The 21,349-nt window shown below is 42.1% G+C and overlaps 1 protein-coding gene across 1 annotated transcript in view; it reads left to right on the forward strand.

Annotated features, from left to right (window-relative positions):
- Positions 1-21,349, forward strand: part of adamts12 (ADAM metallopeptidase with thrombospondin type 1 motif 12) — a 596,791-nt gene that overhangs the window by 266,967 nt on the left and 308,475 nt on the right. Inside the window, exons 7-9 of the mRNA XM_033032714.1 lie at positions 870-1,019; positions 3,791-3,934; positions 14,940-15,084. Of these exons, the coding sequence (XP_032888605.1) occupies positions 870-1,019; positions 3,791-3,934; positions 14,940-15,084 (439 nt within the window). The remainder of the gene's footprint in view (positions 1-869; positions 1,020-3,790; positions 3,935-14,939; positions 15,085-21,349) is intronic.

Consider the following 21,349-nt stretch of genomic DNA (forward strand, 5'->3'; position numbering starts at 1 on the left):
AACAATGAAGGCTGCCTCGGGGTTGTGCGCCTGTTGTTTGCTAATGGCAGTATGCAGCTCTTTCATTGCAAGCTTAGCATTAGCATCAGGAGGAATATAGGCTGCAGTCACAACAGTTGAGGTAAACTCTCTGGGCAGATAGAACGGTCTGCATCTAACCACGAGGAACTCTAGGTTAGCTGAGCAGTGACTCTCGATGATTTATTTACATAAATGTACAGACCCCCACCTCTGGTCTTACCGTAGTCTGTTGTCCTGTCCACTCGGAGTAAATGACGCCCCGTTAGCTGGATGGCGTTGTCAGGAACGTCGGTGTTGAGCCAAGTTTCCGTGAAGGTCAAGATGCTGCAGTCTTTGATCCAGTTGTGGGAGGTAATCCGTAGCCGGAGTTTGTCCATTTTGTTTGCCAGTGAGCGTACGTTGGCGAGGAATTGGCTAGGAATCGCTAGCCTGTGTGGGGCTTGCTCTAACCTGGCCTTTAACCCATCTCGGCATCTGCAGCGGTGCTTGCGTTGGCATCGCCGTCTGTGGGTGCTTCCGGTCGGCCGAGCTGGCTTGGTGCGCTCTGATGTTCGGCTGCTCCGCTTCTCCGCTGTTCCGCTGCTCCGCTGTTCCGCTGCTCCGCTGTTCTAGTTAGTTCAGGAGCGAGACGGAGTTCGACCAAAAAGTTGATGTAGCTGCAGGAATCGAAGTTCAGAGTTCCTGTCGGCTGTATGAAAGGAATGCTTGTAACACGCCAGCTAATGCTGATGAAATTGGAAGCAAATATTGGCATAGAGATCAACAGAACTGTTAGTACTAGTTTGATTTATGTAAATTCAGGACATGTTGGCTAATTTTTGACTGAACTAAATACATTTTAACTGCAGGAAGGATCTCTGTGCTGGGATGAATCGTCCCTGTGAGACGCTTGGGCTATCTCATGTCTCGGGAATGTGCCAACCACACCGAAGCTGCAATGTTAATGAAGATTCTGGCTTGCCTGTAGCATTCACCATCGCACATGAGATTGGACACAGGTATCTCATCTGTTATGAGCAGACAATGTAATTCTCTTCACATTTCATTTCCAATATATAGATCTACTGAATTAGTTTGGATTATTGGGACAAACCGTTCTCCATTGAGATATTCTTCATTGGTCCACAGCTGGCCAAGATGAGGGAAGATTGAATTTATCATTCAAGATTCAAGAGTGTTTTATTGTCATATGTCCCAGATGGAGCAATGCAATTCTCACTTGCTGCAGCCCAAAGAATATGTAAACATAGTACACTGTAAACAAGATGGTTAACGAGAGAGAAAAAAAATGTTCAGTGTGTATATATATACACATACTCATAAGTACACACACACACACACATACACACATACACACACATATATATATATATATATATTTATATATATATATATATATATATATACACACAAACACACACACGCATGCAAGCATGCACGCACACACACACACACACATCTATATTACTAAAAGTCTGATCTTGACCACTTCCTGTTCTGTATATTGATTTTAGAAAATAAACTGCCACTTACGGCTGTGATTTTTGGCCATCTTACTCAGAGTCCCCCTCTGCTGACCAGGACAAACGGATTTTTCTCATCGATGAAAAATAAAAGAGTTATTAGTGTCTAAAAAATGTTGAGATTCTGTCTCATGAAGGCCACTCCCCTTCTGGAGGGACTATAAAACCCGGAAGTGTGGAGGTGCCTCAGTTCTCTGCAAGATGGGGGAGCAAGAGGTCGCAATTCTCAGTCTGAGCTGTGAATAACACTGAACACATGTCTACTAAACTGAGAGTGGTTTTACTGACCTGTCAGTGCTCTTAATGTGGTTTGAAAATGTAGTGTGAAAATGCAAAAATGTTTTGGTTTGAAAGTGCTAAAGCAAGCTGTGTTGCCTTTGGTTTTGAAAGTGCTAAAGCAATCTGAGTTGCCTTTGGTTTTGAAAGTGCTAAAGCAAGCTGTGTTGCCTTTGGTTTTGAAAGTGCTAAAGCAAGCTGCGTTGCCTTTGGTTTTGAAAGTGTTAAAGCGAGCTGCCTTGTCTAATTAGAGCTGCCTTGCCTAATTAGAGTTGCCTTGCCAAATTAGAGCTGCCTTGCCTTCTATATAATCAAAAGTCTAATCTTGACCACTTCCTTTTTGCACTTTATATTGATTTTAGTAAAAACGCTACCACGTATGGCTGTGATTTTTGGCCATCTTACTCAGAATCCACCTCCGCTCATCAGGTGCCGAGGATTTTTCCCATCGATGAAAAATTAAAGATTTATTAGTTTAAAAACAATGTTGAGATTCTCTCTCCTGTCAATCACGCAATGAAGGCCACGCCCCTTCTGGTGGGAGGGGGAGGGACTATAAAACCCGGAAGTGTGGGCGTGGCTCAGTCTCTGCAAGATGGGGAGGGAGAGGTCACAACTCATTGTCTTTAGTGGTCTTGCACCCTGCTTGAAATGGTATGAAACTGAAACAGAACGCGAGGCCATGAGAGGAGAGAGAGAGAGGGGGCGAGGAGAGGTGGGCAGACAAAATGAAACAGGGAGAGATAAAGTAGGGAGTGAGCGAGAGAGAGAGAGAGAGAGAGAGAGAGAGGGGGGACGATATGGGGTTTTACACTTGAGGCCGAGAGGTGGGACCCAAAAGAAAGACGATTTGTGTGTTATTTGGTTAAATAATAGCGATATGAAGACGCCATGACCAAAGCAAAGATACTAGTGCGGAGACGGAAGCCGGTTACGGAAATGGCGCTAAAGATTACCCATGACCTACTACGGCTTTTTCGTCTAGTGGACTATCTTGCTCCGATCTATAATCTTTGGCTGCCAGCACAACCCCCGAGATCGTGTTCCAGACAACAAAAGCTTTTCACCGTACCTCGGTACACGTGACTATAAACTAAACTAAACTAAACAGGAATTCACCACCCTCACTCAGTGCATAAAACTTGCCTGGCTCATCTTTAAACATTGCCCTCCTCACTTTAAAGCCATGCCCTCTCGTATTTGATCCTGGGGAAAAGGTCCTGACCATCTCTCTAATCTATGCCTGTCATTATTTTATATCATTCTCTCAGGTCTGAATATCATTTAAAATATTATTTTAAAAGCTGAATATATTACATATTACATATATATATAACAATTACAGCACGGAAACAAGCCATCTCGGCCCTTCTTGTCCGTGCCGACCACATACTCTCACCTAGTCCCATCTATCTGCACTCAGACCATAACCCTCCATTCCTTTCCCGTCCATATACCTATCCAATATAATTTGAAATCTTTCAGAAATAGTACTAAAACGGTCACAGAGAATGCAAAGTCATGATGATATCCGATGGTTTTACCACGGTATAGTCTGAACAATTACACTTGGGATCTCTAGCTTACTTTATGATATGCCTTCTTTGGTTCACTAGGCATTTTATACCAATCCATGTTGGAATGCAACATGAATTGTCATTTCCTGTCCCTCTCTTGATTTGAGGGCAGACAAAGATTTTAGTTTTGCACCTAGTACAGTGAAATTGTAAATACATTTGTTACTCATAGAGAAGATCTTCCTCACTTTGAGATCCCCCAACTGAGATTTTTACAGGAGACCCAGTGAATACAACTTTGTTTAACAGTGAGTGATTTAATTAATTATCTGTAGAAATGTAAAGGTAATATGTGGAATAAGAAAGATGAATATAATTTGAAATCTTTCAGAATGAATGTATACAACCTTGCTGGCAATATAGCTCATGAAATACGTGGTGTTATTTCTGCAGTTTTGGCATGCAGCATGATGGGCAGAGTGATGACTGTGAACCCATGGAGAACTATCACTTCATCATGTCTCGACAATTGCAGTATGATCAGTCTCCTCTCGTGTGGTCACACTGCAGTAAAGATTACATCACACGCTTTCTAGAGTGAGTAATTAACTTGTATCTTCCATTTTATAGTTTGCGTTCAATAATCTTTCAAATTTCAGGGTTTTTTTGCTCACAAATTGCCTCGTTTTTCATGAAGGAAATTGTTCCGCTGCGACATGACAAGGGATGACTTTATTGATCAGAAATAAAAACGAGAAGTAATTGCATATGAAAATTTGCAAAGCAGCAGTTTCGTGAAATGCTTTGTATTTTCTTTGATACTCTGGTTGTTGGACTCTCTGTGTTTATGCATACTAATTTTAAAATGATCAGACCCGAGCATAGAACCATAAAAGATTTTGTCAGGGTTTTGCCAGTTCTATTGAATGGCTCACAGCAAGCCATCCACTACATGGGCTTTTCAAAGAAGTCATCAAAGTGAAAAGTCAACATTCTTCTTCAAAACAATATCAAACCCTGCCATCCCGGAGATCAATAAATCTTTTATATAGGGTATGCACATTTAAAAATATATTAGAACATTGCTTGTCGGTAGAATCTACTCACAATGAAACAGTAGGTGTGGGTAGCCTGTACAGGGTAGACAGACGGGATGTGGCAAAAACCTGCTTGCACAGTTTTCGTACATATGAATCAAGAAATGTCTTCAGGGGACGACTCCGATCATTGGTTTGATCAGACGGCTTACAAAATAAGTCCAATGGGAACGAAGGATGAAATGCTTGATATACTTGAAACCTCACCAGAAGCCTGTGAATGTGCAATCAATCTTGCATGATGTTTTGAGCTGTGCTTTTCCCCTTGGTGATCAAGACTATTAGCACATGTTGACCCAGGTGGAAGATTGACATTAAGATAGTTCATCAGGTGTTTTGTTTACTTCTCTGCATTATTTGTCATGCTTTCATTTGTCATGCTTTCATACTTCCAGATGTTTGGGTATGCATATCGGTGAAAGCTTTTATTTTTTTAATTGTTGCCCCGCACACTATGATGATCAGCTGCTGAGGGAATGAAAGAGATGTTGTTAAAGAGGAATTTTATTTGAAATGTGATGCTGTCCAGACATGGTTTTACCATAGAGTGGTTGTCTAAGATGCATTCTCATAGAGTCAGAGAGTCATAGAGTGATAAAAACAGGCCCTTCTGCCCAACTTGCCCAGGCCCTTCGGCCCAACATGTCCCAGCTACACTAGTCCTACCTGCCTGCTCTTGGTCCATATCCTTCCAAACCTGTCCTATCCTTCTACCTGTTTCTAACTGTTACTTAAACATTGGGATAGTCCCAGCCTCAACTACCTTATCTGGCAGCTTGTTCCAAACACCCACCACCCATTGTGTGAAAAAAGTTACCCTCAGATTCCTATTAAACATTTCCCCTTCATCTTGAACCTAGGTCTTCTAATCCTCAATTCCCCTACTCTGGGCAAGAGGCTCTGTGGATCTACCCGATCTATTCCTCTCATGATATTGTATACCTCTATAAATCTTTCCTCATCCTCCTGCGCTCCATGGAATAGAGACCCAGCCTACTCAACCTCTCCCTATAGTTCACACCCTCTAGTCCTGACAACATCCTCGTAGATTTTTTCTGAACCTTTTCAAGGTTGACCATATCTTTCCTATAACATGGTGCCCAGAACTGAACACAATATTCTAAATGTGGTCTCACCAATATCTTATACAACTGCACCATGACCTCTCAACTTCTATACTCTATAGTCTGACTGATGAAGGCCAATGTGCATAAAGCCTTTTTGACCACCTTATCTACCTGAGACACGACCTTCAAGGAACCATGCATCTGCACTCCTAGATCCCTCTGCTCTACAACACTCCCCATAGGCCCCCAATTCACTGTGTATGTCCTGTCCTTGTTAGACGTCCCAAAATGCAACACCTCATACTTATCTCTATTAAATTCCACCTGGCCCACCTGGCCAATCGATCCAGATTCTGCTGCAATCTTTCACAACCATCTTCAAAACCACCCACTTTTGTATCATCAGCAAACTTGCTAATCTTGCCCTGTACGTTCTCATCCAAATCATTGATATAGATGACAAACAGTAATGAGCCCAACACCGAACCATGAGACACACCAAGTGTGTCACCATAGTCACAGGCCTCCAGTCCGAGAAGCCACCTTCTCACATCCTCTTCCTCCAATCCATTTTCTTTCTTGTGCTTGTCTTCCTATAGAAACATAGAAAATAGGTGCAGGAGTAGGCCATTCAGCCCTTCGAGCCTGCACCGCCATTCAATATGATCATGGCTGATCATCCAACTCAGTATCCTGTACCCGCCTTCTCTCAATACCCTCTGCTCCCTTTAGCCACAAGGGCCACATCTAACTCCCTCTTAAATATAGCCAATGAACTGGCCTCAACTACCTTCTGTGGCAGAGAATTCCAGAGATTCTGTGTGAAAAATGTTTTTCTCATCTCGGTTCTAAAAGATTTCCCCCTTATCCTTAAACTGTGACCCCTTGTTCTGGACTTCCCCAACATCGGGAACAATCTTCCTGCATCTAGCCTGTCCAACCTCTTAAGAATTTTGTAAGTTTCTATAAGATCCCCCCTCAATATTCTAAATTCTAGCGAGTACAAGCCGAGTCTATCCAGTCTTTCTTCATATGAAAGTCCTGACATCCCAGGAATCAGTCTGGTGAACCTTCTCTGTACTCCCTCTATGGCAAGAATGTCTTTCCTCAGATTAGGAGACCAAAACTGTACGCAATACTCCAGGTGTGGTCTCACCAAGACCCTGTACAACTGCAGTAGAACCTCCCAACTCCTATACACAAATCCTTTTGCTATGAATGCTAACATACCATTCGCTTTCTTCATTGCCTGCTGCACCTGCATGCCTACTTTCAATGACTGGTGTACCATGACACCCAGGTCTCGTTGCATCTCCCCTTTCCCTAATCGGCCACCATTCAGATAATAATGTGTGGGGACACATTGCAGAGCCAGTTGAAAGGCCTAAGCATTCACAATGACGTTTTACAGTGTACACTCACTCCTGCTGAGTACTGAAGAGCTAGTCTGGACAGAGATGGGTAGAATCATTTAAGTTTCATCATCCGAATATCCTGCTCCATCACATTTTGAATAGAAACATTGCATCTGTTGTATGCAGGTTCCCCATGTTGGGATGGTTTGCATGAAGAAGCCAAGAGCCACGCCATCAACTGATTGGTCTTGAAGGACCCGGTAGCCATCTTTGATGTATTGAGGATACAAGGAATTACAGATGCGGGTTTGCAAAAGAAGATACAAAGTGTTGGAGTAAGTCAGCGGGTCAAGTAGCATCTCTCGACAGCATCGATAGGTGACATTTCAGGTCAGGTCCCTTCTCCAGACAACGTTTTGAGTTGGAGTCCTTCTTCAGTCTGAAATAGGCTCCTGCCCTAAATGTCCCCTATTCATGCTCTCCAGAAATGCTGCCTGACCTGCTGAGTTACTCCAGCATTTTGGCCTTTTAAAAAATGTATTGTGGTTAGATTGTAGATGACACAGTTGACTAGCACAGAAATATGGCATTTTGACCTCTACTACCCCTTAAGATACTACAGTGCCCTCCATGATGTTTGGGACAAAGACCTTTTATTTAATTATTTGTCTCTGTACTCCAAAAATTGAGAAGAAAATTGAGAAAAAAATCACATGTGACTAAAGTGTACATTGTCCAATTTTAATAAAGGCCATTTTTACACATTTTGGTTTCACCACGTAGAAATTACAGCAGTGTTTATACATAGTCCCCCCATTTCAGGGCACCATAATGATTGGGACACAGCAATGTAAAATACATGAAAGTAGTCATGTTTAGTATTTTGTTGCATATCCTTTGCATGCAATGACTGCTTGAAGTCTGCGATTCATGGACATCACCAGTTGCTGGGTGTCTTCTCTGGTGATGCTCTGCCAGGCCTGTACTGGAGCCAACTTTAGCTTATGCTTGTTTTGGGGTCTAGTCCCCTTCAGTTTTCGCTGGAGCATATCAAAGGCGTGCTCAATTGGGTTCAGATCGGGTGATTGACTTGACCACTCAAGAATTGACCATTTTTTTAGCTTTGAAAATCTCCTTTGTTGCTTTAGCAGTATGTTTGGGATCATTGTCTTGCTGTAGAATGAACCACCAGCTAATGTTTTGAGGCATTTGTTTGAACTTGAGCAGATAGGATGTGTCTATACACTTCTGAATTCATTATGCTACTACCATCAGCTACTACACCTGCATTAAGGAGCAATTATTATGCACCTGAGCAATTACAAACCCCTGTGAAGCCATGTGTCCCAAACATTATGGTGCCCTGAAATGGGGGACTATGTATAAACACTGCTGTAATTTCTACATGGTGATACCAAATTGTGTATAAAAATGGCCTTTATTAAAATCTGATAATGTGCACTTTAACCACATGTGATGTTTTCCATTACAAATCAAAAATTGTGGAGTATAGAGGTAAATAAATAAATGATGGGTCTTAAACATTATTGAGGGCACTGTAGTATCTTAAGTAGTATCAGAGGTAGCAGAGGTCGAAATGCCTTCTTTCTGTGCTAGACTACTGTGTCATCTACAATCTAACCTCAATAAATTACAAAAAAAAAGGCGCAAAATGCTGGAGTAATGATAAGGCCTGTCTGCATTGCAAAATGCTGCTGACAATGACAACTTGCCATTTATTCGGAGAGGGCAACAATACAAAAACAGTGATGTAATGCTGAGGCTTTATGTGGCTTTGGTCAGACCGCATTTGAAATATTGTGAATAGTTGTGGGCCCCATATCTGAGGAAGGATGTGCTGGAGTGGGTCCAGAGGAGGTTGAAGACAATGATCAATCAAATCCAGTCAAAGGGTAGCAAATGGATTAAATATCTACCCTATCAATGCCTCTAACAGTTGTGTGTACTTCTATCATGGCTCCCCTTCCTCTGATACTCCAGAGAAAACAATCCTAGTTTGAATCCAAGCACAGCCAATCAGGGAGTGGATTGACAGCTGGTTATTTGTTCCACTGGCATTTATATTTACTCCTCGACTTTCTGTGCATCAAATTAGTATATGTTATAATGGCCAGTGTAGCTGTCACCCACAGATATAATCTCTGGAAGGGTGAGTTCCCAATCGATTCCTTGCCTCCCTTGCAGAAGATGTGAGGTGAATATCTCCAACAAAGGTTGTGGGTTTGAGTCCCATTTCAAGGACTGAGTACATAATTCAGGCTGGCATCTGTTGCACTATAGAGGGAGTGTGGCATTGTTGGTCATGCTGTTTTTCAGGTGAAACAATAAATTGAGGCTTTAATTGTACTCTCAGCTAGGCAGACAATTCCACGTCACTAATGCGTAGTGGAGGATTGGTGTTTGGCTTCAATTATTAAAAGCAGATATCTGAAGATCAAATTGCTGATCATTGCCTTAGTGTGTGCAAAAAACTGGTTGGTGCACTTCCTACATTGCAAACTATGTGACTGACTGACAATTCAGAGCAGTGGCAGGCACCTCAGCTTTTGCTTTCAATTCAACTGCATGTTCCAAAACCTAATGAAAATGGTGACCCTTGTTCTGTCAAGTTTAAGCCTCTTTAAACGTACTCATGTGTGTGCAGTGAAAATCCCAAATTGTAATGAAAATGTGTAAAATAAACCAAATGACCTTTTTTTTTGCAAGATTGTAGGACATGAGATCACATACCAGTGTATTAAAAACAGCAAAGGCAAATAAGCTATAGATTGTCAGAAGGGAGAAATATTGAAAAGCCGCTGGAGGGATTATTTTTTTTTTAGAAAGTAGGTAGCATTAAAGATCGACTCAGACTTTTAGAGATAAACTGGCCACAAATATTGGAGTAAATTGAGATTTTAGGAAATGACATATGTCAGATGCCATTTTTGTAGCTGCCACGAGTGACTACTGCAGAAATTGCGAATTATAGTTGGTAACTCACATCACATGAAGAAAATCTGTTACACATATTCAAGGTATTACGTTTTCAGAGTACCATAATAACTACTGTCTGGTCGCTCTGATATCCACCATCGTGAAAGTGCTTTGGGAGGCTGGTTATGGTGTACATCAACTCCAGCAACCCTGGCAGCCCTGATTAATTGTGGGACACTGGTGCCCAGCAAGCCTAATCCATTATAATCTGCCTGCTAATACAACAGGTATGCAGAAGATGCCACCTTCCCACCATTCATCCCGGGAATATCTAGATAACAAGGACACATATTAGAGACTCCTATTTATGAACTACAGCACTGTCTTCAGCCCAAGAATTCTAACCAAACTCATGTCCAAACTCCTGGAGCTAGAAAATAGCATTGTGAGTGTGGTCTATGGTTCTGGATCCAGTGGCAGAGGTGGGATAGCAGTGTCCCATTAGGTGCAGCGATGGATGATTTCCAACAGTAACCTTCACCTTAGAGAGTGTACCTTTTGATTTTTAATGTCAAATCAGAAACCAATGAATAACCATATAACCATATAACAATTACAGCACGGAAACAGGCCATCTCGACCCCTCTAGTCCGTGCTGAACACATAATCTCCCCTAGTCCCATATACCTGCGCTCAGACCATAACCCTCCATTCCTTTCCCATCCATATAACTATCCAATTTATTTTTAAATGATAAAAACGAACCTGCCTCCACCACCTTCACTGGAAGCTCATTCCACACAGCTACCACTCTCTGAGTAAAGAAGTTCCCCCTCATGTTACCCCTAAACTTCAGTCCCTTAATTCTCAAGTCATGTCCCCTTGTTTGAATCTTCCCTACTCTCAGTGGGAAAAGCTTTTCCACGTCAACTCTGTCTATCCCTCTCATCATTTTAAAAACCTCTATCAAGTCCCCCCTTAACCTTCTGCGCTCCAAAGAATAAAGCCCTAAATAGTGAAGGAAGCTATGACTAAATACTAACAATTTGGGGATATTCCAGAGTGCTACACTCCAGATTCACTGCTGCTTTTTATAACATTGTGTGGGTCCACAAATATAAAGTTTGGTTTTCATGTCAGCCTGATAATCTTGTAAAAACGATGGGATTGTGGCAAAGGAGACTAAAATGTGAAAAACAAATTATATGCAATGTAAAGATGTAGCTGGGGAATAAATGAAAACTTTATTTGATTGCCTTTTTTGAATGTCCAATAATAGCTTTTTGTGAATGGAAAACTGCTATTAAAACTTTTAATCTGGAATATTTGACTAGTGATTGATGCTTTTGGGATTTATAAATCACAGCTACCTTTACTCAGCCTTGAGTCCGCTGAGACTCCAACCTGTAGCAGTAATAGTTTTTATATTGGACAATTATTTTCTGCTGTATCTCATCCATCTTACATTCCTCTAACTGCTCTGCATGTTCCTTGGTCATTCCCTCTGATATCAACAACACCACATATATTTTTTTAATTCTCATCTTTCTGTGCCTTGTCAACTTAAGCAACACTGCTTCCTCCTTCCACCAACTGATTTGATCTCCATGAGTTGTACCGTGTTTTGATATTGAAATCCTAAATTTGCTGCCAATTGCTATCATTTCAACTGTGATCAACTCCATTCATTGCATCTAAGCCAAAGCAAACTAATTATTCTCAATCATTTTCCGTACCACACAGAATTAACCATGGATTGACTCTGAGCAATGGGGCACCCTGGTCAGGAAACCTTGAGCCCAGTTACTTGGAATAAGTAACAGAAGGGAATTATATCTGACCTGATACACACTTTGCCATTTTGTATAACTTCAAACACCGCACTCTTTGCTACAGTTTTGATCTCCTTGCCGAAAGAATGATATAGTAATATCGGAGTTAGTACAAAAGAGATTCACCAGGTTAGTTCTTGGGATGAGTGGGCTGTTCAACCAAGCAGGGCAAATATAGATTGGTCCTATATGCCTGGGAATGTACAAGTATGATGGGTGATCTTTTTCAAACAAGGACGACCCTAAGCAGGTTGACAAGGTAGAGTTTGGGATATTTCAATTAGTGAGAGAGTCTTGAACAAAGGAAAATAACTACAAGGTGCGGGGCCAGTCATTTATAGTTTCTTCTTACAGAGGTTGTGAATATCTGGAATTCTCTGCCGCGGGGTGGGAGATTGCAACCTTCATGTGGTCCACCCTGTTTCGACTAATGCAATCAACCTGATGTGCACAAACAAAAGATCAAATAGAACACATTGACCCACAACTTTAGGCTGTGCACGCCATACGCAAGAAGAAGGTTCTCTGCCCCAGTGTGCGGTGGAAGCTTGATCATCTTGAAGTGGCGATGGATAAATATTTGATTGATCGAGGAATAGAGGGTGATGAAGAAATGGCGTAGAAGTGGATTTGACGCCAGCATAGATCAGCCATCAGCTTATTAAATGGTGGGGAAGACTTGAAAGGGCTAGTGGTGTATTCTGGCTCCAGCAGTTTAGTTTTAATTTAGTTTAGAGATACAGTGTGGAAACAGGCGCTTCGGCCCACTGAGTCCGCACCGACCAGCAATTGCCGAACATTAACACTATCCTACACACTAGGGACAATTTACACTTATACTAAGCCAATTAACCGACAAACCTGTACATCTTTGTAGTGTGGGAGAAAACCGAAAATCACAGAGAAAATTAGCGGGGAGAATGTACAAACACCGTGCAGACAGCATCTGTAGTCAGGGTTGAACCTGGGTCTCCGGTGCTGCAGGTGCTGTGAGGCAGCAACTCTACTGCGGTGCCACTGTGCTGCCCAAACAGATATCAGCCAAACATTACATCAATATTTTCTTGTGGAAATTTTTTTCAGTGTGGAAGAAGGCCCTTCGGCCCACCGAGTCTGCGCTAACCAACAATCACTGCGTACACTACTTCTATCCTACACGCTTAAAAACAATTTACAGAAGCCAATTAACCTGCAAAACTGTATGTCTTTGGAATGTTGGATGAAACCAGAGCACCCAGAGAAAATCTACGTGGTCAAAGAGCGAATGTGCAAACTCAGTACAGACAGCACCTGTAGTGCGGATTGAATCTGAATCTGAATCTGAATCTGAACAATCATAACAATTGCATTTAGTTGTCTCTGTACTGTACACTGACAATGACAATTAAAATTGAATCTGAATCTGAATCTGAACCTTGGCACTGCAAGGCAGCAGCTCTACCACTGTGCCGCTCTTGTCAATAATTGGCTCTTGTTTCCACCTCAGATCCCTGTACATGGCTCACTGGGGGAAGGCAAAGGGGAGGGCATCATAACACAAAACATATGCAGTATATGCCCACAATCTGGCAGAATCCATTTGGATATTTGTCTTTTTTCTAGTAGATTGTAGGGTCACATAGAAACATAGAAAATAGGTGCAGGAGGAGGCCATTCGGCCCTTCGAGCCAGCACCGCCATTCATTGTGATCATGGCTGATCGTCCCCTATCAATAACCCGTGCCTGCCTTCTCCCCATATCCCTTGACCCCACTAGCCCATAGAGCTCTATCTAACTATCTCTTAAATCCATCCAGTGATTTGGCCTCCACTGCCCTCTGTGGCAGGGAATTCCATAAATTCATAACTCTCTGGGTGAAAAAGTTTTTTCTCACCTCAGTCTTAAATGACCTCCCCTTTATTCTAAGACTGTGGCCCCTGGTTCTGGACTAGCCCAACATTGGGAACATTTTTCCTGCATCTAGCTTGACCAGTCCTTTTATAATTTTATATGTTTCTATAAGAACCCCCTCATCCTCCTAAACTCCAATGAATACAAGCCTAGTCTTTTCAATCTATCCTCATATGACAGTCCCGCCATCCCAGCGATCAATCTCGTGAACCTACGCTGCACTGCCTCACGTCCTTCCTCAAATTAGGAGACCAAAACTGTACACAATACTCCATACATAGCTGGGAATGAATGGCAATCAGTTGGCTGGGGAGCATCCCTATTCCTGCTACAGAGAACATACATGATGCTATTGACTGCCTCAGATTAGAGAGGAAAATGGGACAGCTATACAGTAACCTTTCCATACACTTGGCAGCGAGCACAGGGAATGGAGGAGTTTACTCCAAATTTCTGTTGAGTCCTTGTCAGAAGCATCACCATAGTGCAGTCATTCCTGGGAATAGCGTTAGTATTATGAATAGTATTATGGCTTTGGCAGCCCCAACAACCTTGCAGGAATTTTATAATCCTTCCGCAGTTGTACAGGGCCCTAGTAAGACCTGGAATATTGTGTGAAGTTTTGGTATCCAAATTTGAGGAAGGACATTCTTGCTATTGAGAGAGTGCAGCGTGGGTTCACAAGGTTAATTCCTGGGATGGCGGGACTGTCATATGCTAAGTGAATGACTGGACTTCTATACTCTGGAATTTAGAAAGATGAGAGGGGATCTTATTGAGACATATAAGATTATTAAGGGGGAGTCCAGAACCAGGGGGCACAGTTTAGAATAAGGGGTAAGCCATTTAGGACAGAGATGAGGAAACACTTTTTCACACAGAGAGTTGTGAGTTTGTGGAATTCTCTCCCTCAGAGGGTGGTGGAGGCCAGTTCTCTGGATACTTTCAAGAGAGAGCTAGATAGGGCTCTTAAAGATAGAGGAGTCAGTGGATATGGGGAGATGGCAGGAACATGGTACTGATTGTGGATGATCAGCCATGATCACATTGAATGGCGGTGCTGGCTAGAAGGGTCGAATGGCCTACTCCTGCACCTATTGTCTATTGATGTTTTTCTCCAGCTTTCAAGCAATGAAGCAAGAATTGGTTCTTCATGCTCCACACTTATGCAGAATGGGAATGCCAGGTCTACCCACCACAAGGGCACAAGGGGTCTGTGAGAGAGATGGAAGTTCTCCCTCAAGGTGCTTGCTACCTTGCCTATCCAGATAGGAGAAGGTGCTGCACATTAAATGGAAAATTAAGTTAAATTGCACTCGTATCCGCAATGTTCCCTGTAATGTAGTTTGGCATTAAGCTCCATGCCTGCAAGAATTTCCCTTCATTAAACATTCTTTGAATTATTTTGTTCTTCTCCCCACAGTCGAGGCTGGGGTTTCTGTCTCAATGATCCGCCGTCTGAGCAGGAGTTAACGATTCCCACCATAGCTCCAGGAGTGCTGTATGATGTCCATCATCAATGTCAACTCCAGTATGGACCCAACTCTACCTTCTGTGAGGAAATGGATGTAAGTATCTCCTCAGTTTATTTATCATTGAGAATGTGGCCAGCAGATGTAAGAGGACAAATTACTCCATTATATTCAAATATTCGGACACAGAAAAAAAAAATCTTGAAAACTGCTTGTTATGTTGCTCCTTCTTGTCTGTGTTTGTTAGAAAACTGATGTATTTCTGAGAGAAAAGAGTGATGGAGCCTGGAGCAAATAAGCAGATTGGAGGATAATGAGGATAGAGTGTACTTAAAAGAATTGAATTTATATGGTCATCAAAATATTGGAAGAGGTGCCCTAAGGTTCGAATGTCCCTGACAAGAATAATTTTATTCTCAGAAAACAATTTTTAAACTCCCACGTTGTTGATTAAATAAATGTAAAGCTGTTTATACCATGGACTAAGTTGAACATTGGTTACATTTAAATGAATGAAATTCTATTTTCAAAGTAACCTCTATTATTAAGTATTTCTCAGAATTTCTCCTCCGGAGCATTGCAAGAATGAGGAGAGAGAGGTTGGTTGATTGCAGAGCTCACTCTGGCCTCATTATTTAAATTGCAATATTGAGTTTCTTCATGCAGTCAGAGTACTTTATAGGGAGATTGTGCAAAGCAATTGAGTTATTGCAGCAGCTGATTTTCATAGGCTTGTCAGAGTGCTGCATTGAGAAAAAGGTACAGTAAAGGCAAGGGCGATACCACAGGACAGTGGTTTGCAGTCAAACAGAACAACATTTTATAATTTAGTTTAGTTTAGTTTAGTTTAGAGATACAGTGCAGGAAACAGGCCCTTCGGCCCACTGAGTCCAAGCCGACCAGCGATCCCTGCACATTAACACTATCCCACACAAACTAGGTACAATTTACATTTACACCAAGCCAATTAACCTACAAACCTGTATGTCTTTGGAGTGTGGGAGGAAACCGAAGATCTCGGAAAAAACCCACGCAGGTCACGGGGAGAACGTACAAACTCCGTACAGACAGCAAGCGCTGTAATGGGCCTGTCCCACTTAGGTGATTATTTAGGCGACTGCCAGGGACTAGTTTTAATGGAATTCACCTACGACACCTGGCGACAACCTACGACAACCTAGGACAGCAAAAATTGTCGCCACTGTCGCCGATAAATTTTCAACATGTTGAAAATTTTGCGGCAGTCGCCCAAAAAATCGCCTAAGTGGGATAGGCCATAAGGCAGCAACTCTACCGCTGTGCCGCCTCTAAGTCAGTATCTACAAACAGAGAACATAAATCATTGTCAGCATCTACAAACACGTGAATGTAATAAGATTATATTCTATGTAACACTATTTGGCAGTCATAGCTCTGTTTTGCACTTTTGCTCAAGTCCAATGACATCCCTTTAATTCTTTATTTGAAAGCTAATAGTGGACATGATGTTCAATCATTTTCAAGATGAATAGTGGGCATTTGTTAAGTGTATTATATCAAATATGTACAAACAGAATTTCGTCCGTTAGCTTTTTTAATCTCTTTGTTAATTTAAGGAGCAGTGTATGGATGAAACGATTTAGTTCAGTCACAGCATCTGAACCAAACTCAGACCCTCACTGGAGAAATGTACAGTTCCCTCAGTAAATCAAATATTATAGTACAGGTTTATACTATGGTTTACGATGTGGGAATTACAGAGATAGGACTGCAAGGGGATCATAGCTGGGATATTCAGGGGTTTTCATCCTATCGAAAAGATAGACAGTTTGGCAGAGCGGGTGGGGTGGCTCTGTTGGTAAGGAATGAAATTCAGTCCCTTGTGAGGGGTGACATAGAATCAGAAGATGTAGAGTCATTGTGGATAGAACTGAGAAATTATCGAGGTAAAAAAAACCCTAATGGGAGTTATCTACAGGCCCCCAACAGTAGCCTGGATTCAGGGTGCAAGTTACATCAGAAGTTGAAATTGGCATGTAACAAAGGTAATGCTACAGTGGTTGTTGTAGATTTCAACATGTAGGTAGCCTGGGAAAATCAGGTTGGTACTGGACCCCAAGAAAGGGAGTTTGTAGAGTGCCTCCGAGATGGATTCTGAGAGCAGCTTGTACTGGAGCCTACCAGGGAGAAGGCAATTCTGGATTTAGTGTTGTATAATGAACCGGATTTGATAAGGGAACTCAAGGTAAAGGAACCAATAGGAGGTAGTGACCATAATATGATGTTTTAATTTGCAATTTGAGAGGGAGAAGGTAAAACCGGAAGTGTCAGTATTGCAGTTGAACAAAGGGGACTATTGAGGCATGAGGGAGGAGCTGGCCAAAGTTGACTGAAAAGGGACCCTAGCAGGGATGACGGTGGAACAGCAATGGCAGATATTTCTGAGAATAATCCAGAAGATGCAGGATCATTTCATTGCAAAGAGGAAGAAAGATTCCAGAGGAGTAAGAGGCGACCTTGGCTGACAAGGGAAGTCAAGGACAGTATAAAAATAAAAGAGAAGACATATAACATAGCAAAGATGAGCGGGAAGCCAGAGGAATGGGAAACTTTAAAATCAACAGACGGTAACTAAAAATGCACTACGGGGAGAAAAGATGAAGTACGAAGTTAATCTAACCAAGAATATAAAGGAGGATAGTAAAAGCTTATTTATGTATGTGAAGTGGAAAAAAAGAGTTAAGACAAATGTGGGTCCCTTGAAGACAGAAATAGGTGAATTTATTATGGGGATCAAGGAAATGGCAGAAAAGTTAAACAGGCACTTTGTTTGTGTCTTCCTTAGTGAAGACAGAACCAATCTCCCAGATGTAAAATTATTAAGGGTTTGGACACGCTAGATGCAGGAAACATGTTCCCGATGTTGGTGGAGTCCAGAACCGTGGACCACAGTTTAAGAATAAGGGGTAAGCCATTTAGTCCCGTTTATATCAACGGGTCAATGGTTGAAAGGGTCAAGAGCTTCAAATTCCTGGGCGTGCACATCTCTGAAGATCTTTCCTGATCCGAGAACACTGATGCAATTATTAAGAAAGCACATCAGCGCCTCTACTTCCTGAGAAGTTTACGGAGTCGGTTTGTCAAGGAGGACTCTCTCTAACTTCTACAGGTGCACAGTAGAGAGCATGCTGACCGGTTGCATCGTGGCTTGGTTCGGCAACTTGACCGCCCTGGATAGGAAAAGACTACAAAAAGTAGTAAACACTGCCCAGTCCATCATCGGCTCTGACCTCCCTTCCATCGAGGGGATCTATCGCAGTCGCTGTCTCAAAAAGGCTGGCAGTATCATCAAGGACCCACACCATCCTGGCCACACACTCATCTCCCTGCTACCTTCAGGCAGAAGGTACAGGAGCCTGAAGACTGCAATGACCAGGTTCAGGAATAGCTACTTCCCCACAGCCATCAGGCTATTAGACTTGGCTCGGACAAAACTCTGAACATTAATAGCCCATTATCTGTTATTTGCACTTTATCAGTTTATTTATTCATGTGTTTATTAATGGTATATGGACACACTGATCTGTTTTGTAGTCAATGCCTACTATGTTCTGTTGTGCTGAAGCAAAGCAAGAATTTCATTGTCCTATCAGGGATACATGACAATAAACTCTCTTGAACTTGAACTTGAAATGAGGAAACACTTTTTCACACATAGAGTTGTGAATCTGGGGAACTCTCTACCTCAGAAGGCAATGGAGGCTGGTTCTCTGGATACATTCAAAGAGAGTTAGATCGAGCTCCTAGGGCTAGCGGAATCAAGGGATATGGGGATAAGGCAGGAACGGGGTACTGATTGTGGATGATCAGTCATGATCACATTGATTGGCGGTGCTGACTCGAAGGGCCAAATGGCCTACTCCTGCACCTATTGTCTATGTATCTATGTATCTATATATGTACTAGGGGACAGAGGAACTGAAGGAAATTCACATGTCACGAAATAGTGTTGAGTAGACTGATGGGACTGAATGCTGATAAATCACCAGGTCCTGACGGTCTGCATCCAGTGTACTTAAGGAGGTGGCTCGATAAATCATGGATGCATTGGTGGTCATTTTCCAATGTTCTATAGATTCTGGATCTGTCCCTGTGGATTGGTGGGTAGCTAATGTTATCCCACTTTTTAAGAAAGGAGGGAGAGAGAAAGCAGGGAATTATAGACCAATTAGCCTGACATTGGTGGTGGGGAAGATGCTGGAGTCAATTATTAAAGATGCAATAGCCGCACATTTACAATTATGTCAGACAAGTAAAATAGGTAGAGCGAATGGGAAGGTACAGAGTGCAGAATATAGTTCTTACTCAGAGTGCTGAATACAGTTCTCAGTGCAGAATAAACTCAACTTGATTTACTCTCTCAAATCAGGATCTAATACGGCAGCACACGTTTTTTTCTTTTATTTATGCATTCATTTTAGATGTTGGAAATACTTATTAAAGCAGCAAATATAAATTTTAGGGCAGGGAATTTAGGAATTTTAGGGATTGTAGCATTATTGAATAATCTGGCACATTCAGCTCTTTAATCTGAGGTTTAAATGGAACTAAATGACTAAATGAGGATTGAGAGAGATGACGAGAGGGTTTGTCATTGTCATGCAAATCTGACCTTGCAATATCTATAGGCTCCAACACCAGACACTGCGGCTGCCAGAACAACTATCAACACTGAGTAGACTGGGGCTTCCACCGAGAAACTGCTTGCGAGCAGATCACATGCATTCTCTTTATACTGATAACTTATAGTTACATCATACGTTTTAGGCAGGATCCTTGCTGTGATTTACAAAGCCATCATTTATTCTGTAATGGAAATATATTTCCCAGCATGGGAGGCAGAAGTGATGACAGTGTCTGTAGATTTGTTTGAGTGAGGTTTCATGTCATTTTCATTGGTGGTAAAATTGGAATGTGCAGCATGATGTCCACCTTTATATGCCACATACAGTAAAAGGCAGATGCACAAGATTGGAACTCACGGTATTGGGAGAAGTGTGTTAATGTGAATTGAAGTCTGGCTATCACAGAGAAGGCTGATATTAAGAATAAATGGATTTTTTCAAACTGCTAGGATGTAACTAATAGAGTGCCTCAAGGATCAGTCTTGGCCCTTAATTGTTTACTATCTATATTAATAACTTTAACAAGAGGCCAGAGTGCAAATGCCCAACTTTACTGATGGCTTGGAAATGGATTTGAGAGCATGTTGTACGGGAAGGTATTGAGACTCTGCAGGATACAGGAATATTGAGTAAGGAGACCAAAATTGTCCAAGTTAGTTTAGTTTAGAGATACTGCATGAAAACATGCCCTTTGGCTCAGCGTCCACTCCGACCATCGATCACCCGTTAACACTAGTTCTATGTTATCCCACTTTCACATCCACTCCCTACAACCGAGGGGCATTTTTTACAGGACCTCAATTAACCTACAAACCCACACATCTTTGCGATGTGGGAGGAAACCGGAGCACCCAGAGGAGACCCATGTGATCACAGGGAAAATGTACATACCGCACGCACACACACACACACACACACACACACACACACACACACACACACACACACACACACACACACACACACACACACACACACACACACACACACACACACACACACACACACACACACATACACACACACACAGTACCACCTGTTAAATGTTAAATTTCACTCTATATTAAATAAAATGTGAGGCATGCACTTTGGTCAGAAAAAATCAAAAGACAGACCGTGATATAAGTGATCAACCTCTCAAAGCACTTCATCACCACCGGCGTTAGTGCCACTGGTCAATACTCATTGAGGCACGTCACCTTACTCTTCTTGGGCTGCCCTTGTAAAGCAGGTGGGAAACTCAGACCTCAGGTTGAAAATGTCCGTAAAAACTCCAGCTAGTTGGTCTGCACAGGTGTTTAGAACACGACCGGGTATACCGTCAGGTCTAGGCGCTTTTCGAGGGTTCACCCCTCTGAAGGATTTTCTGACGTCGGCCTCTGTGACTGTGACTGAAATAGCATCACAGCGAATGGGGGCTCGAGAAGTTCTAGTTCATAGCATCTATATGGTTGGACCAGGACAAATTGTTGGTGATATTTGCACATAAAAAGTTAAAACTCATGAACAACTCAACTTTGTACAATTGACACAGATAGAGAGAATTGTTTTCCATCCTGCTTTGTGAAGCAGACAACGAGTTTCTTTCTTTTGCCGATGTTGGTAGGTTTTTCCCTTGACACTATGTAAACCAGGATAAGAGAGCCACCTACGTCAAACCGATCATAGCCACAAAATGCTGGAGTAACTCAGCGGGA

Source organism: Amblyraja radiata, chromosome 1 (assembly GCF_010909765.2).
Source record: "Amblyraja radiata isolate CabotCenter1 chromosome 1, sAmbRad1.1.pri, whole genome shotgun sequence".
Lineage (NCBI taxonomy): Eukaryota > Metazoa > Chordata > Chondrichthyes > Rajiformes > Rajidae > Amblyraja > Amblyraja radiata.